Source organism: Varroa jacobsoni, unplaced genomic scaffold (genome assembly GCF_002532875.2).
Source record: "Varroa jacobsoni isolate VJ856 unplaced genomic scaffold, vjacob_1.0 contig00413, whole genome shotgun sequence".
Classification (NCBI taxonomy): domain Eukaryota; kingdom Metazoa; phylum Arthropoda; class Arachnida; order Mesostigmata; family Varroidae; genus Varroa; species Varroa jacobsoni.
This window is the reverse complement of record NW_019214461.1, coordinates 116,007-143,378: the sequence shown is the minus strand read 5'-3', so window position 1 is coordinate 143,378 and position 27,372 is coordinate 116,007. Positions and strand designations below refer to the sequence as shown.

Here is a 27,372-nt window from a genome sequence, read left to right as displayed (position 1 = left end):
AGTTACAAGATATCAGTGTTGTAATTTGCACATCATTCACATATCTGTAGCCATTGGTGTCTAAGTCTACCATTATCAAGCAACACCAGTATAGCCTTTATTGACCGCCTTTGACAACGACACTTCTATTATTTACTAATATCTCTTCATTATGTTCATCTCCTGCTGTCACTGACAAAATGCTAATATTGCAAACGAAATCGCGTATTCAGCATACGGCTATAAAAGCATACGCATGTAGCGTTTTGACACGAAGCTTGACTCGGCACTCGGACGAACAGGTGTAGGATTGAATAGTCAGGATGTTGTGGTGTGTCCGCGGCGACCCTTTCCGTTGTCAACACCCTCCTCTACCCTCACTACCGCCGTCAGCAAGATGTAGTTAACGTTGATTTGATTCGATTCTCTACTGTGGACGCCTGGGCATGTCGCCGTTACGCTTGTGACTACACGGCATAAAACCAACCTGGATAATTAATAGTTGATCGGCTGCCTGTTTCGAGAAACCGGTAAGCTAGAACATTAAAAAAATAGATCACCATATGTAACGTGTCAAAAACTAGTTTGTAGAAAGAAGAAACTTGTAGAAAGAGATGTTGAGTGATGCTTCTGCGAAACGAAAACAAACAAATTTAATGCCATTGATTAGAAGGAACGGAAACAACTTACGACTATATAAATATATCTGAATACGTAAAGCGTGAGCAGTCGCCACTAATATCCAAAATGACAACCATTAAGTAATTCAGCCAAACTCCTTTTTCGAGTACTACCTCAACGATCCATAGGATCGGATTGCTTGATCTGTTTCATAAAATACACAAAAGAGTTTAAATGTAAGTCTTGACATGCGCTCAACTGTTCCTTACCGGAGGTATTGACAGTTGCGCGCGAAAGTTTAACATAAGCTCAGCACTAGTTCAATTCGGATAAATCCGAGCGTCCTCTCTGAAAAAAAGACTATCTACCTCAATCACTTCAAGCAGATTCAGTCTGTCTCAGATAATTTAAGCCATAAAAATATATGATAAAAAAAATCGCTGTGTTTGTTGTGAACTTTATCTAAAAGAAGTTTCGCTGGGTGCCTAAGTTAGTGCTGTACCGTCTTCGAAGACAATAGACAATGCTGTCAAGGTGTCATGGATGCGTTGACATTTTGACGTTTACGAACGATTTTTCAACCGAATCAGCATTATTAGCTTGCTTATGTCCAACTTTGAGTTTTTTTGAAACAGAAAGGTAGTTGAAAACAATGCGTGGCTCGTCGAGCTTACCAGTCTGCTTCTTTTCACTTCATTTGTATTCTAAATAAGATGCATAAACTTTGCAGATATTTAATTCTAATTATGACTATTTCGAACCCTGTTAGACCTCTTGTAGATTTGTCCGTAACATCACTCGTTCTACTTCGATGTCGAAGAAAAATATAAGAACCTAAGAATCGGCATGCCGTGTAGAAAAATTTTTTGTTCTGTGAATATGGAAGTTTGTTTTTGCTTCGAGTTGGCCCCGACGACCGAAAGGCCTTAGGATGAATTATTATATTTTCTGCACTCGGATCAGGCGTATAAAGCTCGCATAAGTACCACCCTAGTTATTTAGAAAAAGAATGTTATATACATCAGCGATTTGACACTTTCGTAACTACTTATTGTTTCAATTACAATTTATTTGCACATAATTCAGCACTGCAGTGGGTGGGGCCTGACGAATCGCGAATTCACATCTACGATTGTACTGAGGCGGCATAACATTTTTGCCCCAGTTTTTTTTCGATTTTTCGTGAGCGGCTGCCCCACTTTCGAAACAGACGATCGACGTTGCCCGCGGACAGAGGGCAGAGTCCACTCAGTTGCTTTCTTGGGCTTATCTATAAACGGCACGGTTTAAGGTAACAACCATCGCAATGGTTGCATACCGAAAAGCATCAATTATAAGAGTATAAATCATTTTTAACTACATGTCTAATTCTTTGTACCAAAAGTAATGCAAGACAAACGTCTTGACCAATAATAAAAAAAGCATTCTTTCATAGTGTTTCTATTTAACTGCTTAAATTATCCATATTGCTGTTATAAGGCGAATATTCCAGGACGAGCGATCTGAAAAGATAGTTACGCAAGTATTGTTTCTGTATGATAGAACCGGTGCGTACCACTTTTTTTTGACATGTGCGTAAGTGAAACAAAGTAAATGTTGATTGGGTTCTGCCGAACTTATTGACTATAGAATTATTTTTATTTCGAGTAATTGGACAATTTGGACATTGGCCCTTAAGTACTTTTCATCTTTGACACATGCTTTGCAGAGCCCTGGTTTGAACTGTGAGTGGCCACGTTACCATGGCATTATTTTTTTTTTTTTATAAACGAGACCAATTGGGTAGCTTTAGATATTCAGGCACATTTAAGAGAACTCTTACGTTTACACATCTTGCCACTTCCTTTGATGTCTAAGCGAAACAACTGCTTTTACCGAAGGTAATTTTCATCGTTATCAAACACAAATGGGATATTCCATAACCGTTCCTGAGCTGCTTATTACTGTTCAACGAGATGATCGTATGTTGATCTCGTTGCAAATTCATTCTGGGTGCAATTCATTCGTTGATAAAGAGCTCTTAGCTGAGTAGTCTATTTGGTGCGGACCGAATTTCAAGCTAAAAAGTATTCACTATCTGGCCTTATTGAAAAATTTGTTTCAATCAAATTAATTCTTTGCATACCTAGCGTAACGGTAATTTAAAAAAAAAAATATGAAAATTATCCCGTAGCTTCATTGTCGCATTATTGCATATTTATTTCCACTTAAAATATGCCGATTTTGACAATTAACGCTAAGCTAAAATCTGTTAACAGGACTCCTAAATTTTAGAACATGTTCTGGTACATGCATAAAGCCAAATCAATACTATCAGTGTCAAATCCTTTGTGAAGGTTTTTTTTGAATGTTTGTATATATCGGAAGTAATGACCTGTATAGAATAAATTAAAAGTGAATTAAAATCTGAACGAATCCGATTATTAAAATTGTATTGATTTAATTTAAGTTACAGGTATATGTCAACGACGAGTCATCGAGTTATGGCCCGCATGATTGATGGCGCGCGTGTGCTGGTGGAGTCGCTCCGACGTCAAGGCGTAGAGTACATGTTAGGTGTGGTCGGAGTACCAGTATTCGAGGTGAGCGTAGCTGCACAGCAAGCCGGCATCAAATTCATCGGGATGCGAAACGAACAATCTGTGAGTATCTACGAATGGATGAGTCTGATCATATTGTGTGAAATAATTACTAAAGATCAATACTAATGCTATGATAGATAGACCAGTAAACCGAACCCATGTACATACTGCCGTTACGGCACTTGTGATTCTTGAAAGGCTTTATTTAAAACCGGAGATCCTAGTTAGCTACTCGTGTCGGTGGTAAGCACCAATTTGAAAGAATCCAATATAACAATTTGTTTTTGTGGACTATGGTGTAGCTATGCATTATTCTGATCAACTTCTTCGCGAATTCATACGACGCTGCGCTGATACATCTAATTTCACTAATCGTCATATTTTTGGGCCACATTGTGGCACATCACGTATTGCCCATTTCAGAATTTTTTTTTTCTGGGAAATTCTGGCCTGTTCTGATTTCTGTCATCTTGTTTTACATGAAAGAGTCAAAAACGAGAAAATTTTTGTGAAACTTCGATGTAGAGTTAATGGACTAGAAGATTCATTGTAGAAATATAGCAGAAACATATATTCTCACACGTTCAGAATCATTGTAGAATATGCAATCTTATTGCCGAGAAACAACACAAAATCTTTTTTAACTATTACTCTTGTTTTTCGTTAATGCTGCGAGCAGGCCGCGTATGCCGCAGGGGCAATCGGATATCTAACCCGGCGACCCGGCGTCTGCCTGACTGTTTCCGGACCCGGTGTGCTCCATACAATTGGAGGTTAGACAAAGTCGTTCAATCATAATCGTTCGAATGCATCAAATAACAATGACGTAGTGCAGATGTTTATTAGGTTTTCGGTGCCTACCTATGCATCGTACACTAAGCACACTTGTGCGTAAGAACTGCAAACGACACCACTAGAGGAACACGTCGTCACAATTCAATTGGGGATGCAAATCTACCACTGATTTAAATTATAGTGAATCATTGCTCATAGCTGCCATATTTTCTAAAAGCCGGGTTATTTCAATCAACTTTAATTCGCCACTGCCTTCGTATCGAAACAAAATCCTTTTTCAAAAAATAATTGCTATAGCATATAACGAATAATGGCGGTCAGAGATTGACAAAAAAAAAAGACACTGATCTGATCAGTTCTATGGGTCGAACAATATCAACTTTAGTATGCAAGGAGTTGTTGCGTCATCACCAAGATTTTTACCGAATCGAATGTACTCGTTTTTCATCGAGGGAAAGATAGGCTAAAAATAATTTTTTGACGATCTTCAGGTTTGAACCTATCCAGTGTCTCAAGGAGTTTGAAAGCTTCTAAAAGTATTCCGTTTTTTTCGGATCTTACAGGCATTTTTACTTGGACATAGAAGGAGCTCAAAAATAGAATCATGATTAAAATTATGTGATGAACACCTTCCGAGGAAACTATAGTTCTAAAATATAAAGATTTTAAGAATTAAAAAAGGTGGTCTAAAATATCACGTATTTTATTTATTTATCTAAAATATTAAGCATGAATGTATTTCTTAGTTAACATTGAGGAACAATCTACCGAATTGGGAAAATGTGTGCTGGGGGGTAGGTTGAGAACATTAGCATTTAAAAGACATTTTATTATGTCATCGGACGCATCTTGAGTTTGCGGACACATAATTTGATCAGAGTTCTTTCCACAAGATCTTCGCCTTCCTTGAGGTAAACGAGAAAATTTACCAGAGCAATCTACCAATACATATCTACGCATTCTCTTTGTATGTTGTACCTATACGGTTATTATCTGCTGTCGCTTTCCCAACCTTCATCTGGATCGATTTTCATTATCAGCAGTTTTTCTCTTAAGTGTCCTTATCACGTTTAGTTTCTTTCGTATCACTCCTTCTTCCGCTGCACTCTTCCGTCTCTATCTCTGCGACTTATTTTTTTTATAGTGTTCCTTTTCAGCCCACTTGGGTTCAGCATGGTCATAAACAAATAGAAACGTTACAGGCCTTGCAAACGCACAACTTAATGGGTGGCCGATGATTCTAATCGGAGGTGCCAGTGAAAGGCAGCTTGATGGCGTTGGTGCTTTTCAAGAATATCTTCAGGTAAATTTCCTTATCATCTTGACAAACACTGCCGAATTATACAACCTGTACATAGATGTACTACTGATAATCTTTGACCGCGTGAGATCTACAAACGTTTCTCCGCATGATTATTATATATTTTATGAAAATGATTTTGGTGAAAATTTGATATCCTAATCTCTGTTGTTCCTGTTAGGTTGAATCGTGTCGAATGCATGTGAAGTATGCTGCTCAACCCAATTCAATTGAACAAATTCCGTTCGTCGTCGAGAAGGTCTGTAGATTCACATTTCCCTTCACAGACCTATGTCACAGTATTGAATGCTAAAAGAGGATCATCCCAAGCGCTAGCTACAACGAACATAAGCCTTTTATATAGAAGTTACAAGGTCGGAATTTTTCAAGGTGCCTTATGGTCTATTATTTGTCCTGTTCCGTGCTCACAGACGTACTATGTTCTTTTCACAGGCAACGAGAGAGGCGCTATTTGGACGACCCGGAGCTTGTTATATTAGTATGCCCGCTGATTTGATCACTGGTAAGATTGTTTTTATAGAATAGTAGGAAATTGCCACTAGTCTATATAAAACAGTGGTGAAAAAAATTCTTGAGCTCATCAATGATATGCATGATAACAAATTATTTTTACGTTGGACGGTCTTGTATCAAAGCAGATCTTGTATCGGCTCTCTCCAACCAATTATACAAAACCGTTGTAATATAAATCAAAGCAGTTAGCTTCTGTTGACCTACCTCGCTATCAAGTAATAGAGTGAATGTTACGTGGCTAGAGACACGAAAGCTCAGAAGGAGGCAAGCTCCACAACTCTAAAAGGTAATATGGATAATAATAATAATAATAAATAATAAAGGTAAAATAAGGATCTAAAATAGTCGTGTAGTTAAGATAAGAGAACTCGAAACATGTTTTTAGAGAACCATTATATTTTGTTTCGGTAGCAAGCATTATTGTCGATGAGCGGGTCCTTATAATCATACTGGACATATGAACATGGGACCATACTATACTGATCTATAGGTCCAAATTGCACATAGGTATTATTTCAACTATAGTACGTATTATCAGTAGTTAATGGATATGTCATGTCGGTTTTTATCGTAACCTAATTTTGAGATCAGAACCTCGCTTTGCGTTCAGGTGAAACGGATGAGTCGAAGCTCTACCATTCCAAAGTGGTAGGAGATGCTCCTGTATCCTTGGCCTGCCCTCAACAAATAGCTAGAGCTATCAGTTTACTAAGAACGGCTGAAAAACCTCTTATCATAGTTGGCAAAGGTTGTGCCTATGGTCGTGCTGAAAAGGTGAATTATATATATATATATATATATAGCAGTGGCTTTTTGCTGTCCTGTATAAAAAGTATGCAGCTATTCTGTGTCTACAATTAAGACCAGACTAACTTTATTATTAGAAAAACTGTTCTAGGGTCAAAAATTGGGTCATTTCGGAGACATGTGTTCAAATATATGTGCCTAATAATTACTTAAATTACAATGCAAACTCAATGGTCTCGTGAACAATAGTTAGCAGTTTCACGATAATTTGTTGTTTTTTTTTCTGTTTACAGAGTGCACGAGAATTTATTGAGAAGTCTGGTATTCCTTATCTTCCAACTCCAATGGGAAAAGGAGTGCTTCCAGACGATCATCCCCAGTGTATTGCACCCGCGCGTACAAAGTAATCTACAATTACGTACAGTACAATTACGAAGTAAAGCGTCGTTATAATAGTCAATTTACTAACCCACAAGATTTATTTTCCATAAACTTTTCTATGTGGTCTATTTCCTGTCGCTCTTGTATCCTCATGTGAAAGTCATAATGCGATGAAACAACAAAATGAACATGGGTTGAATAGTCAATTCATAGTTTTGCTTAATAAAAAATAAAAGAATGAATGAATAAACAAAAATTATCAACTCGTTTCGTTTCGCCAGGGCGCTTCAGGAGGCCGACGTAATCCTGCTGCTAGGCGCTCGCACGAATTGGATGTTGCACTTTGGAAGGCCACCACGTTTCAACACGTCTGTCAAATTCATTCAGGTTGAAATTAAAGCTGAAGAATTCGACAACAGTGCGCCCACTGAAGTCGCTCTTCTTGGTATAAATAATCTTGGCTCATTCCACTGCTGGCATATAACGACGATGATAACATTTGAGATTTATCCACCCTTTTATGAAATAATAACAATAAATGTTTCACGTTTTAAACTGTGTTATTATATTAAGAGTCATTTGTTACGAGTTGTAAGCACCCGAATCACTTTGCTAGAAGAGATACATGGAGCTTGTATGGCTACCGCTCGTACTTCACGGTTTCTTTAATAGTAGCCGTATTGGCCAAAACTGAAAGTTATGGCCTACCCTAGATAGTCCAGGCGTAGCATCAGCCAAGGACCAAAAACATAACTTATTTCGTTTCAGGGTATTATCTGAGCAATAAGAAATCTCACAAGTTTAGCACCCTTTTTGACGTTGCAGGCGACGTGAACACAGTCTGCGTCCAGCTGCGAGATGCTTGCTCATTCAAGCACGATTCTTCATCCGACTGGATCAATGGACTCCGATTTAAAATGGAATCCAACGCTAAAATTGTTCAAAGTGAGCACAAGTCTGAACTGGTAATTATAAACGTGTAGTTGTAATTTTTTTTTGCCGATAAGGAGATTGTTTCCACACGAACTAAACATGTTCTCTGCGTCAACATACTACTCAACTAGCTACTATGAAATGGAATACATACAGAAATTATTTTTGCCAATAAATGCATTTATTATCAAACGACTATGTCCACAGGCCTTACGGAGAGTAAAGCTATTCCAATGAATTACCATTCCGCCTATAAGATCATCAGTAAATACCTGCCAAAGGACGCAATAATCGTCAATGAAGGGGCCAACACGATGGATATAGGGCGAACCATGCTTCCCAATATACTGCCGCGCCATAGGTACATACACGAACACTTCCGTAACGGTTGTATTTGGCGCTGTATTTATAAGGCTTTATTTTGTAACTTGTCGTTAGCTACCGCTCTTTTAAACGATAATGGTTTTTCTTTCAGTTTTATGACTAAGTATCTATTTAACGAGTGTCCAGGAGAAGTCAGTAGGACAACCCCTCAGAAATAATTTGGGCCGTTTTACCTGTGAAAAGAAAGCTTTCAATGTTATGTTTAAATTTGAACTAGCCGGACGGGACCCAAAGAAAACGTGATATAATTTTGTTGTTAGTTAATAGAAGCATTTAGATAAAAAAATTAAGCCATTATTAATTCTGAATATGCGCAGGCTCGATGCGGGCACATTTGGTACAATGGGCATTGGATTGGGCTTTGCTATAGGGGCTGCCTTACACGCTCAAGCAGTGTACCCTGGAAAGCGGGTCGCGTGCGTGCAGGGCGATTCAGCTTTCGGCTTCTCGGCGCTCGAGTACGAGACCGCCGTGAGATATCGTCTACCTATCATATGTATTGTCATTAACAACAATGGCATCTACAATGGATTTGACGAAAACTCCTGGAAAGCGTTCTACCAATCTGGCCAGCACGAAGCTCTTTCGTAAATATATAAAATGATAAGCACCGAGTCAGAAAATTAATTCTGTGAAATAATTTAGTTATAATGCTTTCGTTTATTTTTGAATTTCAAACGTTATATCTGACGAACCAGGCTTTGGCCTGAGCTGTTTTGCTTTTTGCTATAGACTCACCTTGAATGCAGTCGAATGCGTCTACAGCAGTCTTCAAAAGTCGCTTCCGCATGGCATGATGAATAGGCACTTCTCTCACTGATTTCAGTACTTTAAGATACTATATACATCTAATCTGCATTCTAGGCTGCCTCCGAATGCACTGACGCCGAACGCGCGTTACGACGAAATTTCGAAAATGTTTGGTGGACGAGGATTCAACGTAAAAACGCATGCGGAGCTTGCTAAAGCAATGAAAGCAGCTGTGGCGTACATTGACGGACCATGTATCATCAACGTAAACATTGACGGAATGGCTCAGAGGAAACCACAGGTACTTCTATAATAAAATCATTGTTGCAGTTACGACATACATATGATGTTGCCACCATGAAATCCTTGATATAAATTGTGCGCTCTAGGTTTATCGGTCCTTTTCGTTTTACACATTTGAACCACGATCTCGGGCCAAGGCGAGTCACATGCAAATAATCTGAGTAAGCGTTATGTCCTGCTGTACGTTGGACGGCTAAATCTAAATCTCTGACTACGAGAGCTTGATTGAGTCCGTGATACAATTACGTAGCCACCTTTTTTATTATTAAGTAGTAACAGGGCTCGAGTGTTAACTCAAATATGAAAGAACTCCTGTTGCTGAGGGTTATATGAGAAAGTAACTTGCAATGAAACCAGTCCTTATCTAGCGAACGTGCGTAACGACTTCATTTGCTCTTTAAGTAGGCAAATAGATAATAATAATAAATTAAAATTACAGATTTCTGGCTTTCTCGTTGATTTCAGGAGTTCGAGTGGCACACAAGGGCCAAAATATAACTATTGCCAGGCAGATACAAACTGCAGCTAGCACAAAAATAGGGAAGTCTTCTTTGATTTGCCCATTCGATGAGCCTATCGTAAATTACCAATCGCCAGTTCTATTGTCACTAAGTGACACCACGGTTATTTGCTCATCTCATTGCATAAACGAAATATGCCTACAAATCTTTCATGCCTCAGGTAATAGATTTATTTCATCATATACGATACGCGCTGACATGAACCTGAACGACAAACCGCGCGTGCAGCTAATCCTATCGCCATTCTAAAATAAATATATTTTATAAAGTATTACGGTGCTTTCCTTCCCTTTGATAATGACACAATATTTTTTTTTGTTTATGATAAATCTACTCGAGTGACATCACTACAAGCACCTGTTCTATACGATTTAATTTAGCAGAAAACCACGTAAGCTCTCAACCCATTCAACGTCGCCCACTTTATTGCAATAATTGACAACACTTAAGTTTATAATATAAATACATTTATTTGTTGTCTATACTTTTTGTTTCGCATGTTATCTTATCGTTGTCGTTATCTTTGTCGACTTCTTGGCATTTGTATATTAGGCATCTTCACCAGTCGCTGTATTGTTGTACAGTTCTTTGTCCTAAACACAGCATCTCATACTCTACCCTGAATTCACTTTAATTATAACTCATTCAGTATTATTTGACTTCAATCAATAAAGCTATTAGAGTGAGTACCACGATTTCTCGTTTTTATTTCTTACTTGAAATATCTAATGTCCATTTTGTAGTCTAGTCTATTCTATTGGAGTGACCGTTACATTAACTATGATTCGTACGTTGCTCGCATTCATCATCCGTTCTCAATTGCAATTTAATTTGTTTTTGCGTCAAGGCAAGGGATGGTCTGAAGCCAACTGAACTGCCATATCGATCCTATCATTTTTCCGTTGCTTTTATGTGCTTTCCAATTTGAACGGATAATAACATTATCTTAGTATTATTCTATAGTTTACATAAAATGTCATTTCCCTACGCTTGCTTTTCGGTGTTCAAAAAAGAAAGACATCTCTATGTACAAAACATGATCACCATTTTCATAGCCGTTACAGTTGTCCTCCAGCATGGTCACATCCAATAATAAATATCCGTCGTCATTTTGTCAGTCAGACTTTTCTCATTGGCTTTGCTGTCCCTTAGTTCCTACTTCGTCGATTATCGCTTGAGAATTCTACACGTTGATGAGCAGGTTGTAGCCGTAATGATTTATTTTACGATCGTCGTAATGAGGTAAAACTACACAGAGAGACTATCCCAAAATTACGTTCTCGTCGCAATGTAGCATGATAATGAACTCATTACTCAGCATTTATTGACCAGGAATGTTTATGGTAGGCACGATATAAGTGGTTGCCCATATGAGGGTCACACAACTTCAACAGTAGAATCAAAGCAGTCGTGTCGTTGATTGTATTTAGTTGATTTCAGTATTGGTTTTTGACGAGGAATCATTCGTGAAGTCTCAAGCCACTATGATAGATCGAACAGTTCGGTTAATTTTGGGGCACTCTTAATGGCTCCACAATGTGAAAGTCGTTCAACAGCTGTTAACATCGTTTTTCTTATGCGTAGCCAGTAGAAACGTCAATTTACGATGAATTTTTCCCCATAGTCGTTTTTATTCTGAAAACCCCACCGTACAGTCATCTCGTACTCAGCAATTTAATATGATGAACTATTTATTTACACAGCATTTCTTATCGTTCTAAACTTTCATTACTTTACACTTGATTAAAATCATTTCTGATAACTTATTCATTTGTTACGATTTGTCTTTGTTATTATTATTATATGTTGTTATCCTATCGATTGTAGCACTTGCCACATAACACATGTCTTTGTATATTATTACATAGCACATATCTTGGATCTCTCTTAAAATATTGGCAGGATTTCGTTCAAACTGGACTTGAACGAGTCGACTCCAAGCCCATTCGAGACTAAAATGTCCAAGCCCATGGTAAAAATAATTATTCACAAAACGCACCCCCTTTCCCCCGTCCCCCGACGGCTCAGGTCATTCAGTCTTCATCGTGTTGCTCTCGTGACCCTTACGATATTTTACAGTATATATTTAATATGTACATTGGATTGCTGACCCTTTTCCAACGACTTACCACTGAAGGAGTGCATTTTTGATGGCCCGTTATGTCTATATTTGGATATAAGTACTATGAACGTTTAGAGGGCGAGTAATGAGCAACCGATTATAATTGGGCATCGTACCCACTCGGTCGCTTATATTCTTCCTTCTCATTTGTGGAAATAAAGAAAATCATTCCTTATATCCTATCTTGATGAAATTCACAAGGAAACATAAGAGCGTATTGTAGATCTAAAATTCTATTGTTGTACTGGCTTTAATCTTAAGATTTTTCGTTCTATCAATAAGATAACGTAATGTCATTATGCAGTATGAACTGTGTCCGTCGGGCCAAGACACAATAGCTTCTACCGTCTCTAAACGTTATTGTTAACGTGCCTGTTCTGTCTCATTGAGGATTCTGTGAATTTTCATCATATGACATGCTTTTGTGTTAATAGTCACACCCATATATAATAGCGAGCGTAATTACACCTTCCGTTATATTCATGAAACTATCACTGTCACAGCCCACTGCTTTCAGTTACAGTTACTACTGCTACAAGTACTATTAGATATTTATATATATATATATATATATACATTTGTGTCACCTTTCTTCATTCTTTCATCCTTTTGTCCACACAGCAGAAAATTCATGTATTGAATGAAGCAACGCAATGTGAAGCGCTATATTACAACGAATCCATCTGTTAACATTGGTATCATGCACATATCACTCAGTTAGGCCTTGCTTCACGAGTTCGGGTTATCCCGGGACTGTCGTAAGGGCAGTAAGATTGCATGGCATTGGCCTGGTGACAAATTAGAACTATACACTCATTCACTGGTATGTGCAAAGTTATTTAAATATAGTCTTATCCAACTTAACTGCGAAACCCCTGAGGGTACATCACACTGCGCTAAGTAAATGAAAATGGATCTCCCGATCGGAAAGTCTAGGTTGCCAGTGAGAGGAAAAACAACATCTAGATTGAAGCTGTCCTACATCAAAAGAATACAAATATAACACGGTGCTATCTATAGTCATTGCCCAATGCCAGCTAGATCTTAATCGTGGAATAAGCCTTCAATACTAATATACTTATCATCACCATAAGAGAACGCAGGATATGACATCCTGATTTGAGGATATTCTAAAGCTATTCATAGAATGTTGTGTTTTCCAGACACGCAAAGGCCGTACCTTCTAATTCTGATAGCAAATGTATGATCATTTCGGCCGCACATCGACATACATTTTCTCACCTCTTCTTGCTAATTACTAACATTAGCGTGTTGTTTTTCACTTGCCCGCTTATTTCTCTTTTTTCTTCTCATCATTATCATGAAACATTTCTCGTTGAAGCGGTCTACTATATAACAATTTCCACGAGCGTTTGTCGACCAGTACTTTTTACCATGATGCTGCTGCTGGCGAATCTTTCATTGCCCCGACTGCTACTTTCGCTGTCGTTTTGCACTACATCTCTAATGTCTCTCCTTACGCTATACAGACGACTGTTTAAGTATTGATGACGGAAAGTCGTTCGACGACGCGATCACCCTTGCTGGGGGTAATCCCGCGCTTTTCTGGTGAGAGGCTGCCAGATGCTGCTGGTGCTGGTGCTGCGCTTGTTGCACTGGACAACCATCAACATGGGGTGTAGCATGATAGAAACCCGTTGGCGCTACCATTTGATGCTGCTGCGTGTGAGCGAGAACATGCTCATGGGAGCTCATATGACTCCCAGGACCGCCGCCTCCACTTCCAGCAGCACCAGATCCGCTCTGATTGGCCATGTGCGACGAACGGTGCGGTGGGACCACGGCTACCGGTACAGGGTTATGACCCGTACTACGGCCTGTGCGGGACAGTGCATCAAGTAGGCATCAAGAAACACGAGAAGTATAACGTGCTATTAGTTAAGCTTTCTGTCTTACGCTTCTGCATCAGCTATGACCATACATAAAGATGTTGTGCCGGGCATGCAAGGCAGATTTTCTTCATTGGGAAATTGATTGAATCTCAAATGATTGTGCTTGCTACTATATGATTGTTGCTCGTAGACAAAGTAAAGTGTTTCCTTATTTTTGTCTTGCCTATTTTTCAATGACATTCCTTTGATTTGGCCAGCTGTTCTGTGTATGGAGTGAAAGCGTTGTGCAAACCTAACATACAGTGCAATTCAAACATAAAAACAATGGGAAACCTTATCAATAAAAAAGGTTTAACTGTGAAAATATTCGACAGCTTGGCATGGTCTTCGGCATCAACAGCTTTGCTAATCCGTTAAAGTAATGTTCTATAGCTTCGTGCAGACCATAACCGAGCAGGCTGCAGACTCGATTCAAACATTTATACCTTCTTTTCCTGAGTGTGGTGTATATCAGTTTACAACAATTCGAAAAGTCCATTCGAGTTTGCAGTGCATTGTTGTCTTCTAACACACGCATATATATGCTTCATCCGTTTATGCTACAGGTGGACAGTGGACAAAGATATGTACATATATATTCTGCTTTTTTAGCTTGGTGCAAAATCTTTTCAAACGAAGAAAGTTTATAGGTGGCGCTATAGCGTACTTTTATCACACCTGCCTCATGTAAAGGTGACACACGAAGCTATCTACAAAATCAGAAACAAAGAGACATAAGAATGGAGAACACTGTAAGAAATCTCTGTTATACATTGCCTTAGCCTGATCAATCAACTGATTGTCCCCGTAGCCTATTTCCGGGAAAAAATAAGAGCAACTAGAAGACCGAAAGAAAGGCTGGTATAAAAACTGTCTGACAGTGCCGATATAGTAAGTGCAATGGATTTGTAATTGCCACTTGTCACATGTTTGCTTGTCATCTTGAGACATTCGTTTATTTGGATATCGCTCAATAGTATTATCAATGGTTTTCATTACTGCAGTGATTAAAGATCGAGACTGTTGACAGAAATTTTCGCTAAACTTCGTTCAAGAAGTAAGGCGGTGTTTTTAAGTAAGTCACGCGGCACCATTGTTGGTCCATGTTATATAGACATATCGGCAAGAAAAACCGCAGATTAAGCATGTGACTATTGCTGCTGTTATTCTAAGCCATCGACACTCGACCACGGCGCTTCCTGACGATAAGTAACAGCATTTTATGTTTAGAGTCGTCGAAAAATTGTAACGACCTTTACATTATGACCCTTAATTAGCAAGGTTTGGCTTTATTGGTGGCGGGCGCAAATTTTAAATTTCAAATTGGCGTCACATGGCCAGAGTTTAATTTCGTAAAAGATTGATTGAAATTGTATTTGAAGGATATGCCGAAAGTAGAAGCATTGCTAAACCGCTTTATGTAGTAAATTGTCAAGTTCTGCTACATTACAAGATTAATTGTCATTCGTAGCTGTTGTTTACTACCTAAGACCCGGTGAAGGTGCTAATTACCCTCCCACCTCTCCCCCCCGGCAGGTCTCGAGAATTAAATCTTTCTTAAGCACTTTGTAGGACCGACAATGCCGTTAACATTGCTTGCTATGTCGGCAGCATCCGTGGTCATTTGAAATGTTCACTTTTCACAGTAGAACAATGATGAATTTCGTTGTTTGTCAACTCTCGGTTGTCACATCCACTCGATGGCCGATAACGTCCTCTGGGCTGAGGTGTCGAATAAACGGTATAATAGACGTGTTACCTGGCTTACCTTTTCATCATCATCATCATCATATCTCATAAATTGTGTCACCAGAATGTACTGTTTACTAAGTTCAACTTGAACATAATCTACGAGACTTGCACCTAAAAACAAGTCTGATTACTGATACTCCAAATAGATCAACTATAGACAAATATATTTTAGAGAAAAATCAGAGTACTGCTTATATAGAAATATACACCTCTGTGTGGAGTTAAGGACCCATACGTAACTTTTGTAAGAATACTGCTTTAATACAAATCAGGCCAATACTTGCTACGATCTGCAACTTCACACAACTGTTTTTAGTCTTATAGATATCAATGATTAGTCAAAAAAAAATAACAAAAAACAACAATAAATAATCCTAAACAGGATATTATTATTGTAGATATTAAAGCTGCTGCACGAATTTTTAATTTCTCAGAATAGGTCTTCTGCAGGTTGACAACTTATCGAAAAATTAAGTTCGCAATCGCCCGACATAGGATAATCTAGTTCTAAGTTTAAATCGCAACTTACCTTGTATATGTTGAGCTGGGAGAGTACCCGCTCGATCGTGACCACGAAACTGCTGTTGTTGTCGATGCAGCTGTTGATGCTGCTGCTGCTGCTGCTGCTGTGAATTAAGATGTGGATTCCACGTGGCAGGCGGGGCCGATGTGGCACGACTTTGGTGTCCAGGATGGCCTATGTGAGCAACGAGATGTCGACTATCGGCAGGTCCTAATCCATCTGGTTGTCCCGTTGACATGGCAAGATTACCGAGCCCGTGGCCCCCGTTGTTTCCACCGCCTCCTCGGCCATCACCACTAACCATTCTCTCAACCCTGTCCAGCTGGCTTAGAGGAATGCCTCCAGCAGCGACCTGCTGACCTCCGGCTAAATTATGCTGCGATCCATTCTATGAGACAGATAGTACGTATGATAATAGTTAGAAAAGTTAGGGGAACAAACGGCTATTCAATAAAATAGTATTGTAGCTTTGTTAAAAGATCACCTTAATTACTAATATTCTAAAGTTCTCTAGTACTTTATAAGGTTCTCTAGAACATGGGCAATCCATTGTAACGTTATACCGACGTACGTAAGAAAATGTACCTTCGAGCTGGCATGCACAGTGCTAAAGGGTCGGATGGTTGTAATCCTTGACCCACTATCAACGTAACTTCTTCGAGCAATTAACGATGGAGGTATAGGCGCACACAGCACACCAGCACAGTTGGCTATACAAGACCCCTGCGAATACGGATTGCGAACGTCTGCCCCCCGGCGAGATGAGAATGATCCTTTGATCTGGAAGCAGAAAACAAAAATTAGTGTGAGGTGAATTATATATGGCAAATGGTCTTTATTTATATAGGAAACAAGATATCGTCAATTTCTTACATTGGGGCGGTATAATCTAGCTGGCTAATAGGCATCGGTTCGTTGTTATGATAAACAAATGGTTATTGCTGATTTAGGCTGTAGCGTTCAGAGATAGTTACTAATGTCATTTTATAAACCTGTTAAAGAAACATGCCACATAATACTCCACATCAGGGCTGACAATCCGCAACGTAGGCCAGTTTTTTGCGGTTTCGACGGGAGACTAGAACGGACCTAGTTGTGCCATGTGCCTTCCGGACGGCCCCTCGTAGTGATAATTCATAGTTCAGATGAAATAAATAAAGCTTATTTTTCTACGACGGAAACAAAACTCTTATTTGTTTTTAATGACATCAACTTTTGTAGGGATACACGTATTTAATCTAGCCTGTCGCCTTTGCTAAAAATTATTTTAGCATATAGACGGCTCTATATGCATATAGCTTTAACATTCATATAAGCTTCTGCAGCTTCAGCGTAAGCTAGCTAATTCATTTCGCTACGAGTTGCCTTGGACTAAAACATATTCATTCTACGATAACTTACGTCAATAAGAAGAAGCAGAACCCTCTCCGGAAGATTTCATCAGAGATGTATTCGTCTATTTTCCGTGCGGTGTTTGGGATTAGAAAGCAACTTAGGAACCATGGAAATATCATTCCCTCTGTCTTGCTTACACAACTACACTATCTCTATATTCAGAGAAGGAAATCTGATAAATAACATAAATATAAACAAGACAAGATTGTATTCTAAATGTATCACCTATGCGGTACTTATGCTACTACGTAAAATCGGTAATAACAGCAACCGTGATATTATCGGAACAAGCCCCTGCTGATTTCGACTCAGAAGGGCCGAAGAAACGACGGTCTTGTGTGCAGGAAGTAGCCATGATTCCAATAGGGTAACTGAGTAGGTAACGAGCAGGTTGGCCAAAATACTGCATACAAAGATAAACAAGTAACGAGCATAGATCCAATATCAAAAACAGCTCACTTTATTAGAAAAAGCACTAGCATTAATAGAAACAGATGAACTATGAAACAATGTAGATGAGTAAAATATACTAAATAGCTATAGGAACATGTTAACTGACTGTATTGAATCGTAGGTATGCGTGTATGGTAAACACCAGATCAAATAAAAAAGGAACGAATGGAAACCGATTTGTGCCGCGGACCGTGAACAAGTAATGCTTGTGACAATCCGTGGTGTACACGTGGCATATATCGTCAAAAACGTTGAATTAGTAATGTGATTCTTGATATTTCATCATTTGGATTGACCTGCTACACACAAACAATAGCTAGTTGTTATTTGGACAATTGTCCTTTTATATATGGCTCTTGGCATGCTCAATGCGCGTACGCATCGTGCATAGATCGGTGTGTATCAGCTGTTTGCGGTCGGTTAACGTTCGTTAGGACTTACATCCTCGTTGGTTGTTTGGTTAGCTGTTGTTAGATAAGTGTGGAAGCCAGCCAGGCCTAGAATGCTCCACAGTGAGAAGAAGCAGACGACGCATTCGATACATGATGCGGGGTTGTCCCGTAGTGTGTCGGGTAGAGACTCCTTTGTTCGCGCTTCGAAAACCAGCCGTGTTATGACGCACGCAAAGATGAAGATGCAAAGCGCGGCTAATGATACGATGAACAGGTAGAAGTAGCGGTAATTACGTCGGCCAACACAGTTCCCCACCCATGGGCAATGATGATCGAAGCGATCTAGAAAAATACGATTGGGTCAAATCGGGTGTTTAGCAAAACAAACACACATATATACATATATATATATATATATATATGCTCATATGTGTCGTTCAATAAATATGTTAGTCAGAAAACATCAGCAGTTCCGATTCCGACTATATATGACACAAGGTGTACTGTGAAATTCAGCGAAGAGTTTTTTGGTATAAAAATACCGTTATGTTATTTAGCGGAGATCAAGGTTTTATTATTAGCTTCTAATCACTTTTAAGTAATATTTTAACGACCAGTACGATTTTCAGTCTAAATTTACGAAATATTTAAAATTTGTTCACTTTGTACTCTTTCTGTATGTCATTGACTAATAAAGCTGACCATCGTAAGGTTTGGAGTTACGATATAGCTGTTCCTCAGGTTACATCCTATCACACGTTATCCAAAAGGGCGGTTCTAGCAAAACTAAAGTAAATAAGTTGTGCCTTAGATACCTCAGCGATATACTAGTTCATAAAAGGTCATGATTCTTCACAAGTTGGACGGTGGAATTAAGCCGTTTTTTTTAAGGAATTAAAATGTTTCTAATTTCCCAAGCAGTGTTTGCTTTACACGCATTTGTTTCACGTACAAGCAGATGACTAGTCACGATTCAAATATACTCATATACGTATATACAGGTATGTAAACTATATGCAAATGCCTTTGCTTTTTTTTGCTCCATCTGCCAAGGGAGCACCTGGTAGTCATTCTGATTCGTTTGACAAAAGCTATAGTTTGATCTTCTGCAAAATGTGCTACTAGCAGAAAGGTCGTCCGACGAACTTGAACAACGTCTAATCATTTTGAGGAGCATGCATTGAGTATGTTAGGCTGGTGGGCACCTAGAAGGATTAGCACTTTTCCTTTAAAGGTTCTCATCCATTTATGCACTTTGTACAAGAGCTTCATGTGCAGAATGTGCGTACTTCCGCTATCTGCTATCGCTGATTTGAAACTAATTAAGTGTGCAGTAAAGATGCGCAAGGAGGCCAACTATTACTGCGATAACAGTCCAGGCTCACTGTATATTATGAACAGACCTCCCCCGCTTTTTCTGGTTTCCGATGATCTGCTCTAAATCTAAGCAAGAGTCCGTTCTGACTGATTATTATAACCTGAAACCAGCGAATTTTAGAGATCGAACAGCAATGTCACTGTTGGATGGGCAGTTTTTTTTCTTTGAAGCTTACTTAGACGATGATGAGCGCATCAGTACTTCACAGCTGCACCAGTTTTCAAAAAACCGATGGCAAAAAGCTTTCTACTACTTTGTCAAGTTTGGTACTAGCTGCCGACGGTGTAGCATCGTTCGGTTAACACTTGAAGGAAAAATTCCATCTGCAATAGTTATGCGCTTCACGGAAATTTCATAAAAACTCGTTATACCATCGTTCTATATTTCAGGTCGACATTTTCGATACGTTAGATAAAAAGAAGGTGGAAGAAATTGATCTGAAATTTCACTACGCCATTACTCAGTACGTCCGTCAAGGTTTATATGCATCCGTTGGACAGCCAGCCCGGATTCCATCAAAGAGCATCCTGTCATACGAAATTCTGGAGATCCTACAACAAACGAAACTGTTGGCGCTCTATGTCAACGTCGATGTCCGAAGTCCACCTGATAAGTCCTAAGTCATACAAGGCAATGCGGTGCACTTACAGGGTGCAAGAGAAGTAAACTAATTGCTTCAAATTGCCACAAACTTGCTTTTTGAAAATACTTCGCCTTGACTTCTTCAAAAAACATGCCACGACTGTAAAATTAGTTTTATCCGACTTTGCCGAGTAAATTTTGACACAGTCGCTTATTGAAAGTGTAAACACTATGAAGCTAGCAGTACGCGAAATCGATGTAAGGCTGGATAGAGAGTACAACAGAATGATTTGAAAGCAAATGCAAAGTCTCCACAACCTGAAAGCATGTATACGGTAAGGAATCTTTATATTACTGCAGCTCGTTCGCATGTAAAAAGTCTTCGAAATGCCGCGCTGCTTTACACTAAGCAGATTTACGAGTAATTAGTAAGATAATTAACGGTGTACATTTAATTTGCCTATGTTGACTCCGTGAAGATTTCGTAAAGTGAGTAGGTAAACAAAAGGAAACTCACCGACACAGTTATCACACAGGCTGCAGTGCGAAGCCCTTGGCGGCCTGAAAATTCTGCAGGTAAAGCAGTATTTGAGCTTGACGGTCTGTCCATGAATTGTGACTTCTTTCGTTCGTGGCGGTGGACGTAGTGCGGCCGAATTTTCGCCATTTGGCACTTCTGAAAGCAAAGAAAAGAAATAAAATATAAGGAGAAAATCGAGAGGGGTCCATTATGACGTATAGAAAAACACCGATTCTCTTTATTACACTACCTTATATTCTATTTGTTTTTTTACCACCGCTGGTAATGAGTTGGAAATTACTTTTCCACAGTCAAGATAAAAGGGCTAATTTATGACGTAGCAGCCACTGCGTTCTTAGAACTTATCCTCACGTATTATACAAACTGCAATAAACCCTTTGAGAGGCTCTTTTGATTTGTTTATATTTTATGGTTTCTCAATCTCGGAAGTCGTTTTCGAAAAGAACCATTGTTATGAGTAAATATGAACTATTGCTATCTCATCTAGTTACCATTAATGAATTTGCCGGCCAGGTAGATTGCAAAGGGTCGACCTCATTAACGAACAACAACAACAACTGATGTCTTTGTAAGAACTTCAGTACTTAAAAGAGTCGTAATGCTACCCTAATCAAGATTATCATAGAATACGTAGAAACCAGCTTTAAAGCTGTAACAGGTTTTACAACTGCTTTTGTCTTTAAGGAGTCCCAGTGCAGATAAACCTGTACCGCTGTTTGCCATTAGTGGCACTACTCATCAATAAATACTGATGTCGCTATCAATAAGTGCGACCTGCTTCTCTTATACAGGGCTGCTTGATTCAACCAAGTCTTTTAGCTTGATCAGCTTTGCCATTTTTTGCTATGTTTCGTATAACAGAAAGAAAATTTTTCTGTATAGGTGCCCCCGTCGATGCGAATTCAAGAAGCGACGTTCTCTTCGTGCGCGTTTGTCCGCCCGCCTATGTCGGATAGGGATGACATTGAGAGTGCGATTGTGGCAAGGCACTTTGACCGCTTCCTACGTTGCTTGGGCGCACATTGTTGAAGCTGACGATAGCAGCTTAACACGACCTAACATGTACAATGTCGTTTCATTCCATTTTCCTTCTGTGAGCGTGTTCAATTGGCACTCGGTGCTGGCCACCAGACTACTGTCCTGCTCAGGGGGGCAAAAACACTCGTTAATTGTTCTACCTATGGTCACGCTAACTATTGCTGTCGTTGACGTCGTCGCCGCCGACGACGACGACGCTGCCGCCTCTTCTAGCAACAGATCACTCGGTGACGGCCATTTAGCAATTCGACGATCGTCGGTGGACAATCGCATGACGAATGTGACACTAGGACGACTGTAAATTCCAATTGTTATTCGGGCAAGTATTTCATTGGCATTCAGTACTATCAAAATTCAATAGTCATTTATATACTACATCGTATTCCTAGGTAATAAACAAATTTAAACAAGTAGTTACCCGCACTGTAGTTAGCAGTGTACTACGCTATATCTGTAGGTAAGTGTGAGCTATAAACTGACACACATCGGCCCGATTAACAGGAGGCCAAATAGGACAGGCAATAGCAGTTTTTGCAACTCCATACATACGCACAGGTCCATACTTTTTTCCGCTATTGTGTGTTCTGCGTCTGCGTATATTTATTATATGTTCTAATTAGAATCGCGTGTTCAGAGATTGTGTTGCTTCTACACCTTTTGTTATAGATAAAAAAGGCGTGTCTTTTAGCACGTAAGCTTTCTTTGTCCCTTCGTTTGGCGCTCTTTAGCTTCCAACATCAACAACTTTATAGTACAAGCGCGTTTCTTTCATATAATTGTTAGTGACAACAAGGGGGTCTTCGACCTTGCACCGACGGACAACCCTCGCGTACAAAAAGATAGACGTTCGAACAGCGCTTCGGAAGAAGCGTTCCGTTCGGTCATTTTCTACTGGTCGCACGTCTGACACGTGGATCGATGCTAAGACCCGTCTTTGTGACATACAAAAACATGCATTGAATCTACACCCCGGCACGGACGTGCACGGATTTGACAACACGATCGAAATGCGATGCTGCGTACCGGGAAAAGCCAGTAAATCTGTAATGTGACAAAGCAGCAGCTGTCGTAGCTATGCGAGCCTTATTACCGAAATTGTCACGCTGCTAGCGCGTCCCGGTAAAACAGTAGTGCCGAATCGCGTCACGGTAGAAAACTGACAAACACGATGCCTTGCATTCCTTCCTATACATGCAGAACGAGAGAAAGGGATAGAGATAGACGTAAACAACTGCAAGAGCTGATGATGTCATGAACACGCCACATTCATAAAGATGTCGCGGCCAGCTGCGCAAGGCGAATCGAAAAGCAGACACTAGTTTCTTACATACACACACATTCTACAAGGCATACTAGACAAAACATATAAATTCTAAATCACTATAGAGTTATACAATTAATACGAATATTACTGCATACAGCCTTTGCTGAGACGCCACTTTCAATGTTGTGCAGCTTATTCTCCAATTGAGTTACAGCTCCAAATCTATAATTTTAAGGCATCATTCACAATTATGTATAAATGTTTTTTAGGTCAAACAAAATGGGAACCATGCTAACAACAAAAAATGTACGAAAGGAAGGCTGTGAGTTATCTGCCCTAGCAATAATGACGTTGTATCGCTACGGAATAGATGAATATTTCAGTTACACCATATCCAGAGTTAAGTGCAGGGTACGCAATGGATTTCCTTCGCTCTTTCCGTGAAACGCTATTTATATATATATATATATATATATTATATATATATATATAGCGCTACACTTGATTGAATTAGTAACAATGGTGGCAATTTAAAGCCATAACTGGTCATCAACTTTGAGCTTCAGGGGTAAAAGGGCGATTTTAACCGAAAACAAGCACATTCGGGGACAACCTTTCATCATAAAAACAATGGCGATGGCGTTTCTTTTTCAAACCAATTTTTTCTATTGTTGCTAGTCCGCATTATGACTACATATTACCTTCTTCGAAATCCACTCCATGTATAGATGTCTTACCTGGGCACAAAGCTTAGTTTCGTCTTTTTTGTTTGTGTCCAAGCTCGCCTTTGAACAAGCAGTGTATGTCAAACAAATCAAAATGCTAATGTATTGACCACGTATACACATTATTTTGTATTCTACTGTTTCATTAATTTAAACACGCAATTTGATACGAACCAAGCGTTCTGACTATCCTATCAAACACAATTTATACAGCCCCGGCTAATTAGTCAGCAGCATCATTCAGTAACCAGTCCAATAAACTTCATTGTCTCATTCGGAACTGTGTACTATAAAACTAGTCAAATAATCAGATCAGCATATACAGAAATGATGTTATTTGACATCACATCCAATCGTCAGGGGTATTTCAGAAGCAATCATTACGACCAAAAACAAGTACAAGTGGGTAAACAACATGCAACTACAGAGCAACAGATATGTATCGATTAGTAATTTAACACGTACGGGGGACACGTACTATTCACTAACACCTACTTTACCCAGATGCCCACAAACGAGTGGCTGTAGCCACAAAAGAAAACAGATCTCAAACACCCAAGTGTCCGATCAAGCTAGTTTAGCGGTGGCACAAAGTCAAAGGCAAACAGTGCCATCGTTGTAGCCACCACATCGTCCACGTGGCGCCCTCTACGTATCCTATAATATGACTGCAATATCTAGTGTCTATCTCTGTTACTATATATGTTACTATTCAATGTTGCGTGTACTATCTCACGTACTGCACCTGCCGCATTAAACAACACCGTCAGCGATCGTTATGCCACACTGAGCGGTCAACAATCGCACGCTGTCCCTGATATACGTTGAATTATTGATTGGTCAGCTATAATAACCGTTAAAAAAGCGGGAACAGTTTCTATCGCATCGCGTACACGAGCACACAGACGTATTAAGCCGGGAGCGTTTCGGTCGGAGAAGAGGTTTGCGTACTGGAATCGTAAAAGCAAAATTGTAACAAAAGAAAAAAAAAACGTACAGTGGCATATGATGTGAATCGTAACAGCCATTGTATATTCCGATTGGTACGTTTAGCCACTTGTATACGGGTACATCGCTGCATGGCTGTTTTGTTTTTATTTTTGGCTAAAGTCCCATCATTTATCATAGTGACAAATGACTGTCGAATTTCGCACCTTTTTGTTTGCACCAGTTTGCGCTGTTCTAGCTACTAAATTAGCAATGCCTTCTGAGCTGCCCCAAACTAACTAAAATATCTTCTTTAGGCTCAGTCGAATTCTTACGCTACCTCGTTGTCTGTTCATTACAGTTTCTTCAAAAAGATTTCGTTCTAATGGTACTGTCGTGGTGCCCTCTAAAAGGTGCCAATGCTACGAATCTGCTCCTGTTCGATTTATCTGTAGATTTTATTCGGAACATTTTGCCTGCACAATATATATATATATATATATATATATATATAGAATTATTCTTCATTTACACATTAAAAAGCCTATTTTGGAACAAAAAATGTGCCGAAAATGTACGATGATGGCTAAATGCACGCACTCACCTCCATTCATACAGTAAATTTAAGTGGGCTTCCTGAATATCCAACTTACAAAATTACGTATGAGAGAGTTAAAAATAACCCTTTGTACGCAACACACCCTCAAATCGAAACTCATACTGCCTAAACATGAATTATCTATTTAGTAACCCTCAAGTGATTCGAGCCCATCGAATGCACATATATTTATAGCACAAATCGTAATTCGCATTCGACATAGCGATGTTTGCAGTCACAAACGGATTAAAAAAAAAATAACATTTTTATTCATGCTTGAAGTATGTTTTTAAGAACGGCGAATTCTCGGCTTTAATAGTATGCATTTAATTGGGGACGAAAAGCACGAGCCAAGAACAGACTTTACTGAATTCTATATCAGTTAAAATAATCTTTCAATTACTAGTATTGAAGGATATGAGGATACAAGAGTTACCAGATTCATTGAAAATATGCCAGACTGACGTAAACTATATTTTGTAACAAAGCAAATCTGCTCATACCATAACGAACGACCGCCTGCTAAAACAGACAGGACCTTATCACCAACACGTCGAAACTGTTGTGATTTATCCAAATATTTTTATAATGCTAAACAAACGCTGATTTAGCCGCATGACAACGGTTGCCTCAACAATTGTGCTTTGCAGTTTATAGCGAGACCCTAATTCAAATAATAATCTGCTGTTAATTTATCTCGTCCTGCAAGCAACGATCGAAAAATATTATTACACTGATTACGTTTTCGAATGCTTTTTTATATATTCGAATAGTTAAGGCAAAGTTTTAAAAAATCCTAATTACGTTAATCATTTCTGCCAGTAGCAGCCAGCGTGACGAGTAAATCGATTGATTTTTTCACTCAGCGAGAACACCTGTAGCGAGCTGGTTAGTGGAAAGGCAGAAAATGGTCCACGTTTAATGAGCACTAAAAGTGTACTCAACGAAACGATCTCGAAAAATCTTTTGTACTGCGAGATGATAATTACTATTATCTTTTACGTTACTCAAGGATGGCCTCTCTTCGAGAACTTTTCGACGACAGGATTATTCTCTATACCGTCAGTGTTTTTCGTATAAAATATCCACAATAATGATATCAACCTTGGTTAGGCATTACACCTAAACGTAACCTTAGCAGCATCGAATAGCCTATCATAAAATATGCGATTTTAGTTCATTCAGCTGAGTCAGACCCTCAGGCGTAATAGATCTACAGGCTTCCCTCTTACTTCTCTTAATCCTCCTTGATTCGTATTGTAGCATCGTTTCACATAGTACCAACGTCAACATAAAACAGTAATACTGCTGTCCATACATAAAACATCCCTAGCCGGCCGGCCTCCCACTACTACACGTGGCAGAACTCCCGCTTTTTGCGCGGATACATCTGGCCGGGCAAGTAACATATAATCAAAAACGCCTCAAACACTGCACGCCGTGCGCAGTGTACGTAAGCGACGTCGACAACAATAATGGCAGGCGTTTCGGACATCGCGACAACACTTTCACGCAGAGGGCGTTCGATCGTGTGGTAGAATCTCTCTCTCGACGTTCTTCTCGGCCTAAAATAAGTTAGACGACTTGCCCGTAACCGGAAACGTCAGTCAGCGCTCGGCTATAGTACTCGTCACAACAGCATTAGCAATAGCAGTACGCAACATAACGTATATATGAGTGGGAGTTGCGGGGATAAAATGTTTAGATGATGGACAGATAGATATCGGATTGCCTTTGATGTCATTGTTGAGCCTGAATTGAAGATGACCAGACTAGTAGATTCACTGCTTTTCACCGCAGCGATAGGTCGTACCTGTGATAAACAGAGGCATGACTGTTTATCATTTATATGCACAAAATTTCCGATTTCATCACTAATAGAACTATCACAGGATAGGAATAATTAAAATGATGGCCTCAATAATGAATAACATGGGAAGGTTGTATCCCCCCCCCTTAG

The 27,372-nt window shown here is 39.3% G+C and overlaps 3 protein-coding genes across 7 annotated transcripts in view; 2 read left to right on the top strand and 1 right to left on the bottom strand.

Moving 5' to 3' along the window:
• Window positions 1-374: 374 nt before the first annotated feature.
• On the top strand, window positions 375-10,101 carry Hacl (2-hydroxyacyl-CoA lyase). 3 transcript variants are annotated; one of them, XM_022851818.2, is made up of 14 exons: window positions 375-509; window positions 3,050-3,242; window positions 3,862-3,955; window positions 5,180-5,280; window positions 5,459-5,536; window positions 5,731-5,800; window positions 6,422-6,585; window positions 6,852-6,961; window positions 7,221-7,384; window positions 7,765-7,884; window positions 8,080-8,233; window positions 8,574-8,843; window positions 9,121-9,307; window positions 9,775-10,101. In XM_022851818.2, the coding sequence occupies exons 2-14, from the start codon at window positions 3,060-3,062 to the stop codon at window positions 9,805-9,807; spliced, it is 1,728 nt and encodes a 575-aa protein (XP_022707553.1). In that variant the 5' UTR covers window positions 375-509; window positions 3,050-3,059; the 3' UTR covers window positions 9,808-10,101. The 3 variants fall into 3 exon arrangements, with proteins under 3 accessions (XP_022707553.1, XP_022707555.1, XP_022707554.1); XM_022851819.2 differs by having other exon boundaries at window positions 382-509; window positions 3,056-3,242; XM_022851820.2 differs by lacking the exon at window positions 8,574-8,843.
• Window positions 10,102-10,280: 179 nt separating this feature from the next.
• app (Palmitoyltransferase app) overlaps window positions 10,281-27,372 on the bottom strand; it is a 33,142-nt gene continuing 16,050 nt past the window's right edge. The window contains exons 4-8 of the mRNA XM_022851816.2: window positions 20,837-20,995; window positions 18,409-18,701; window positions 16,705-16,899; window positions 16,126-16,507; window positions 10,281-13,790 (exon numbers count right to left, since the gene is read on the bottom strand). Of these exons, the coding sequence (XP_022707551.1) occupies window positions 13,435-13,790; window positions 16,126-16,507; window positions 16,705-16,899; window positions 18,409-18,701; window positions 20,837-20,995 (1,385 nt within the window). The 3' untranslated portion in view covers window positions 10,281-13,434. The remainder of the gene's footprint in view (window positions 13,791-16,125; window positions 16,508-16,704; window positions 16,900-18,408; window positions 18,702-20,836; window positions 20,996-27,372) is intronic.
• LOC111271185 (syntaxin-7) overlaps window positions 21,593-27,372 on the top strand; it is a 34,051-nt gene continuing 28,271 nt past the window's right edge. For all 3 annotated transcript variants that reach the window (XM_086972823.1, XM_086972822.1, XM_022851821.2), the window contains exon 1: window positions 21,593-22,217. The gene's annotated coding sequence lies outside the window, so the exon portion shown is untranslated. The remainder of the gene's footprint in view (window positions 22,218-27,372) is intronic.